Source organism: Ylistrum balloti, unplaced genomic scaffold (assembly GCF_031769215.1).
Source record: "Ylistrum balloti isolate Yb309-2 unplaced genomic scaffold, AGI_CSIRO_Ybal_v1 Utg370344, whole genome shotgun sequence".
NCBI lineage: Eukaryota > Metazoa > Mollusca > Bivalvia > Pectinida > Pectinidae > Ylistrum > Ylistrum balloti.
Genome location: NW_026782247.1, coordinates 2,880,554 through 2,888,232, shown reverse-complemented (window position 1 = coordinate 2,888,232; position 7,679 = coordinate 2,880,554). Strand labels below are relative to the sequence as shown.

The window sequence follows — 7,679 nt, the reverse complement described above, 5'->3', positions numbered from 1 at the left end:
AAATAGCATCCTTTCAATAGAAAACTAGAATTTGATATAGTAGAGCATAATAAACAAACATTAGAAATTGATTTATAGTCATAATAACCGAGTGAACAAACATTATAACCGAGTGAACAAACATTATAACCGAGTGAACAAAAGCTTTGTTTAGCATTATAAAAGTTAGTTTGCAAACACTGTTTTATTAAATGTAAGGTTGAACGGCCTAGTTTATTATTTAATATATTCTTTGATGCAAGCAACTGACTAAAATATCGAGGATAGTCCAAGTGATGTCACTGACATTATCCGTCATGTTAATGTCGAGGATAGTCCGAGTGATGTCACTGACATTGTCCGTCATGTTAATGTCGAGGATAGTCCCAGTGATGTCACTGACATTGTCCGACATGTAAATGTCGAGGATAGTCCGAGTGATGTCACTGACATTGTCCGTCATGTAAATATCGAGGATAGTCCGAGTGATGTCACTGACATTGTCCGACATGTAAATGTCGAGGATAGTCCGAGTGATGTCACTGACATAGTCCGTCATGTAAATATCGAGGATAGTCCGAGTGATGTCACTGACATTGTCCGTCATGTAAATATCGAGGTAAGTCCGAGTGGTGTCATTGACATTGTCCGTCATGTAAATGTCGAGGATAGTCCGAGTGGTGTCACTGACATTGCCCGCCATGTAAATGTCGAGGATAGTCCGAGTGATGTCACTGACATAGTCCGACATGTAAATATCGAGGATAGTCCGAGTGATGTCACTGACATTGTCCGCCATGTAAATATCGAGGATAGTCCGAGTGATGTCACTGACATTGTCCGACATGTAAATATCGAGGATAGTCCGAGTGATGTCACTGACATTGTCCGTCATGTAAATATCGAGGTAAGTCCGAGTGGTGTCATTGACATTGTCCGTCATGTAAATGTCGAGGATAGTCCGAGTGGTGTCACTGACATTGTCCGCCATGTAAATATCGAGGATAGTCCGAGTGATGTCACTGACATTGTCCGACATGTAAATGTCGAGGATAGTCCGAGTGATGTCACTGACATAGTCCGTCATGTAAATATCGAAGATAGTCCGAGTGATGTCACTGACATTGTCCGCCATGTAAATATCGAGGATAGTCCGAGTGATGTCACTGACATTGTCCGCCATGTAAATGTCGAGGATAGTCCGAGTGATGTCACTGACATTGTCCGTCATGTAAATATCGAGGATAGTCCGAGTGGTGTCATTGACATTGTCCGTCATGTAAATGACGAGGATAGTCCGAGTGATGTCACTGACATTGTCCGACATGTCAATATCGGGGTCAGTCCGAGTGATATTACTGGACATCGTCCGACATGTAAATACTATGGAAAGTCCAAATAATGTCACATTTTCAAAAATAGAAACGAGGTTAATAAGTATTAAAGCGAAAGCTTCAAGGTTGATGTATCATCTATATTATTATTATTATCTTGAAAAAAAAGGTTAGCAATCTGTTTTCCTGATCCTAACATGGTTATAATACTGTAGTAAGTAGTTCCTCTTGTTGATTTTTTATTCCTTTTTCTACATAAATTTGTACATGACATATAATAATCTATTAAATATATAACTTTAGATACCATACTCATCAATACTGGATTTTATAGCTGATGATAAATACGGGAACCATACAGCATTATAATACATGTCCGTTTAATCAGACATAAAAATATCATTGTCATACAAGATATACGTTCTTATATTTAATGTTTGATGTAGTGGAGATCTTCGTCAATTTCTACACCACCAATATCGTCACACGGAAATCAGAAATCACGCGGGTTTGTTTCTTTATGTGATTTTATATTGTTGATTGGATAGAGTCTTACAGATAAACAGCGGTAAGTCTTGTAAAAATACACAGGAGAATATTACCATTTTTAAGATTAGATACAGTAAAGCCAAACATTGAAATAAACTGCATCATTTTGTCCGTCAATGTCTTAAATTGTTTCATGTCGGAGTCGATTTGGGGAAATCAAAATTGACCGAAAAGTATGTTAATTAAACGGACTAATGACTAAATATCTACAGTAAATCTGTAGAGTGATTTCCAGCCTGGACAAATTCCTTACTATCATTGGTGTTCATATACTTAATAACAAAACTAGCATACCTTTTAAAATTTCCAGGAGTTGATTCGAGTGACATTTTCCTGGAAGATTTATTTCTCAGATCTGCTCTTTCCACAATAAGCTAACTTTGAAATACAGTCTCTATATAGAGACGTTACACAATCTTATGTTATGTCAGTAAGCGATATCAATTTTCACTGAGGTCGATAGTCTCGCCTGCTCATTATATGGCAGGTTGTTATTGAAATAAAATCGCAAGGTCTGCAACATATTTGAACACATTATCAGCCATATGTTATTGCATTCTATTTCTGTACAGGGACAAATTAAATGCAGACGTCTGTAAGAATTCTCCTCCCCAAATAAGGAAAGCAATAATAGAAATGAAAAATCACGTTTACAAAGGTAAAACATACAGGTTTACAAAGGTAAAACATACAGGTTTACAAAGGTAAAACATACAGGTTTACAAAGGTAAAACAGACAGGTTTACAAAGGTAAAACATACAGGTTTACAAAGGTAAAACATACAGGTTTACAAAGGTAAAACAGACAGGTTTACAAAGGTAAAACATACAGGTTTACAAAGGTAAAACATACATGTTTACAAAGGTAAAACAGACAGGTTTACAAAGGTAAAACATACAGGTTTACAAAGGTAAAACATACAGTTTTACAAAGGTAAAACATACAGGTTTACAAAGGTAAAACAGACAGGTTTACAAAGGTAAAACATACAGGTTTACAAAGGTAAAACATACAGGTTTACAAAGGTAAAACATACAGGTTTACAAATGTTTGCTACCGATTTTCTAAGCTATTCAATGTTGTGAGGAAAAGCTGGTTGTGGAGTTTGTGGTTCAATGATAAACTTACAAGATCTACAACATATTTGAATATTTTATTAACCATAAAGCAAAAACTGATATTATCACATTGTATTTCCGTAAGTATAAAAGTAAAGTGCAAACCCCCTAAACTCTCTAAATAAGGAAAAATAGTAATTTATAAAAATATTACATTTCTCGAAGCAAAATATGTACCTTTACAATTGGTTGCTATGCAATATAAACGTTTACAATTGGTTGCTATGCAATATAAACGTTTACAATTGGTTGCTATGCTATCAAAGCATCAATTAGTCAATATTTTGAATTTTGTTTTGCTCGATGATGGTTAAGATTTCGGATGATTCGCTAGAATCCATCCGGATTCTTTTTAGAGCATGGTGTTCATTAAACTGACCTTGAATTTATTGGCGGTTGTCGTCGATAGAGCAGAAAATGTTTACTATTTTGCATTTTCCAGAGTAAAGGTATTGGCACATTTCCAGTTACAGATTTTTTAAAAGAATTTTATCTGTTTACATTGTATTTTTGTACTGGTATCGAAGTTTTATTACATTGCGGTTACTTCATACCCAATGTAAATACGCTTCGATGCACGTGCTGATTTTTATAAAAAAAAGTTATGCTTATATTTGCATGTAATATCCAAAGATTTTCTAAAACATTTTAAAATCCAAAACATCTTATACAAGTCCTTACAAAAGCATTTAGTGCAATTGAATTGCCATATAACACCGGAAGCAGTATGTTGCTCCACTTAAGCCTTGACAACAAAATATTTCTAACAGCAAATTATTACATAGCTGATTTATTTACTCTTTGTAAATGTTTTATGTAATATAATATTACATTTAGATGTCTTACATGTCTCCTCACCATGTTTATATAAAACTAGAGATGTAATCAAACACCACTCATTTACAACCTGTAAAGGTATTATCTATATAATAGTGGTCATATCACCATCCTCAAATTGTACAAGTCACAAATGATATTTACACAACTACACAGTTACAAATATTCTAATTTGTCATCTGTGTCGTTCAGGCTCCAACAGAAATTAATGATAAAAGTATCGATTTATACCTATGTCACTACAGAATTATAACATATAAGTGTTAAAATTTTACTTATAATTGACAGTCATAAAACGTGTCTTATTCCATGATAAGTAGTAGTAATGTGATATAATAAGGTATCTATATTATAAATAGCGCAATTAAACTCTGTGTCAATGTACCAAATATTGACACTGGCACGTCAAAGATAGCATAATTATGACGTCACAGTTGAATGCTGAAGTTGAGATCAAACGAGAAATATAAAAAAAATCTAGAATTGAATTTTTTTCTGATGGTGATTTTTTGAAAGGTTTGATTTTAGAAAGCAGATAAAAAGCAAGAGACCGATGTTGCCGCACTACTTTTTGTGGTACAGGCGTCAGAATATGTGTAACAGGATATAGGTTATTTTCTCATAGTATTCTTACATTTTCCTGAATAAATATTCGTCTTTATTAACTGCATAGTAACGAAAAAATGAAAATGTTCCAAAATGCATTTTTCACATTAATGCTGAAATATTTGTTTCCGGGTCCCTAAAATCCGTGAAAGTGGTCATCAGGCCGGAATTCAAGAACTTGCAGAGTTGTACTTAAAGGAAGTAACATAGCAAACAGAAAACATTGACGCTATTAACCGAATCACGCCGTCAACTACGCCATCAAAAATGTAGTCCACGGTTGAAATGTCAAAAGAAGAAAGTCCAAAATAATATGTTTGCTTTCAGTCTTATTTCCGGTCAAAACATCACCGTCTATTGATGTATTCATTATAGAAAAAATAAAACCGCCAACCTTCATCACGAATGTTAAGAAAGCAACAACTCTATTAAGAAATGTCAATAACAATCAATCCAGGTATTGGGTAATGGTGAAAGACTCTTATTCACTGTATTGCTAAGTAAGAAGAGGGACATTGTAAAACATCAAGTGGCTATCTCCTATTCCAAGTAGATAAAGTGCTTTATTAGCTTGCCTGCATTGTATCACTCATTAAACTGCATTCAGCATAGCCAGGTATAGATCAGATGTACACTTACTTCTAGTGTCTGTCTGGTTATAGATCAGATGTACACTTCTAGTGTCTATCTGGTTATATATCAGATGTACACTTCTAGTGCCTATCTGGTTATAGATCAGATGTACACTTACTTCTAGTGTCTATCTGGTTATAGATCAGATCTACACTTACTTCTAGTGTATATCTGGTTATAGATCAGGTGTAGACTTCTAGTGACTATCTGGTTATATATCAGATGTACACTTACTTCTAGTGTCTATCTGGTTATAGATCAGATGTACACTTATGTCTAGTGTCTATCTGGTTATAGATCAGATGTACACTTACTTCTAGTGTCTATCTGGTTATAGATCAGATGTACACTTACTTCTAGTGTCTATCTGGTTATAGATCAGATATACACTTCTAGTGTCTATCTGGTTATAGATCAGATGTACACTTACTTCTAGTGTCTATCTGGTTATAGATCAGATGTACACTTACTTCTAGTGTCTGTCTGGTTATAGATCAGATGTACACTTATTTCTAGTGTCTATCTGGTTATAGATCAGATGTACAGTTACTTCTAGTGTCTATCTGGTTATAGATCAGATATACACTTACTTCTAGTGTATATCTGTTTATAGATCAGGTGTAGACTTCTAGTGACTATCTGGTTATATATCAGATGTACACTTACTTCTAGTGTCTATCTGGTTATAGATCAGATGTACACTTACTTCTAGTGTCTATCTGGTTATAGATCAGATGTACACTTACTTCTAGTGTCTATCTGGTTATAGATCAGATATACACTTCTAGTGTCTATCTGGTTATAGATCAGATGTACACTTACTTCTAGTGTCTATCTGGTTATAGATCAGATGTACACTTACTTCTAGTGTCTATCTGGTTATAGATCAGATGTACACTTACTTCTAGTGTCTATCTGGTTATAGATCAGATGTACACTTCTAGTGTCTATCTGGTTATAGATCAGATGTACACTTCTAGTGTCTATCTGGTTATAGATCAGATGTACACTTACTTCTAGTGTCTATCTGGTTATAGATCAGATGTACACTTACTTCTAGTGTCTGTCTGGTTATAGATCAGATGTACACTTCTAGTGTCTATCTGGTTATAGATCAGATGTACACTTACTTCTAGTGTCTGTCAGGTTATAGATCAGATGTACACTTACTTCTAGTGTCTATCTGGTTATAGATCAGATGTACACTTACTTCTAGTGTCTATCTGGTTATAGATCAGATCTACACTTACTTCTAGTGTCTATCTGGTTACAGATCAGATCTACACTTACTTCTAGTGTATATCTGTTTACAGATCAGATGTACACTTACTTCTAGTGTCTATCTGGTTATAGATCAGATGTACACTTCTAGTGTCTATCTGGTTATCAATCAGATGTACACTTACTTCTAGTGTCTATCTGGTTACAGATCAGATCTAAACTTACTTCTAGTGTATATCTGTTTACAGATCAGATGTACACTTACTTCTAGTGTCTATCTGGTTATAGATCAGATGTACACTTACTTCTAGTGTCTATCTGGTTATAGATCAGATATACACTTCTAGTGACTATCTGGTTATAGATCAGATGTACACTTACTTCTAGTGTCTATCTGGTTATAGATCAGATGTACACTTACTTCTAGTGTCTGTCTGGTTATAGATCAGATGTACACTTACTTCTAGTGACTATCTGGTTATAGATCAGATGTACACTTCTAGTGTCTATCTGGTTATAGAACAGATGTACACTTACTTCTAGTGTCTATCTGGTTATAGATCAGATGTACACTTCTAGTGTCTGTCTGGTTATAGATCAGATGTGCACTTCTAGTGTCTATCTGGTTATAGATCAGATGTACACTTACTTCTAGTGTCTATCTGGTTATAGATCAGATGTACACTTACTTCTAGTGTCTATCTGGTTACAGATCAGATGTACACTTACTTCTAGTGTCTATCTGGTTACAGATCAGATGTACACTTACTTCTAGTGTCTGTCTGGTTATAGATCAGATGTACACTTCTAGTGACTATCTGGTTACAGATCAGATGTACACTTACTTCTAGTGTCTATCTGGTTACAGATCAGATGTACACTTACTTCTAGTGTCTGTCTGGTTATAGATCAGATGTACACTTCTAGTGTCTATCTGGTTATAGATCAGATGTACACTTACTTCTAGTGTCTATCTGGTTATAGATCAGATGTACACTTACTTCTAATGTCTATCTGGTTATAGATCAGATGTACACTTACTTCTAGTGTCTGTCTGGTTATAGATCAGATGTACACTTCTAGTGACTATCTGGTTACAGATCAGATGTACACTTACTTCTAATGTCTATCTGGTTATAGATCAGATGTACACTTACTTCTAGTGTCTATCTGGTTATAGATCAGATATACACTTACTTCTAGTGTCTATCTGGTTATAGATCAGATGTACACTTCTAGTGTCTATCTGGTTATAGATCAGATGTACACTTCTAGTGACTATCTGGTTATAGATCAGATGTACACTTCTAGTGTCTATCTGGTTATAGATCAGATGTACACTTACTTCTAGTGTCTATCTGGTTATAGATCAGATGTACACTTACTTCTAGTGTCTATCTG

The 7,679-nt window shown here is 34.7% G+C and overlaps 1 protein-coding gene across 1 annotated transcript; it reads right to left on the bottom strand.

Annotated features, from left to right (window-relative positions):
• Nucleotides 1-220: 220 nt before the first annotated feature.
• On the bottom strand, nucleotides 221-1,345 carry LOC132553692 (uncharacterized). The gene has a single exon (XM_060217952.1). It carries the CDS (start codon nucleotides 1,343-1,345, stop codon nucleotides 221-223), a length of 1,125 nt encoding a protein of 374 aa, XP_060073935.1.
• Between the last annotated feature and the right edge of the window lie 6,334 nt (nucleotides 1,346-7,679).

Coding starts and splice junctions, on each gene's coding strand:
- LOC132553692 (XM_060217952.1), bottom strand. CDS start 1,345: ATGTCCAGTAATATCACTCGGACTGACCCCGATATTGACATGTCGGAC.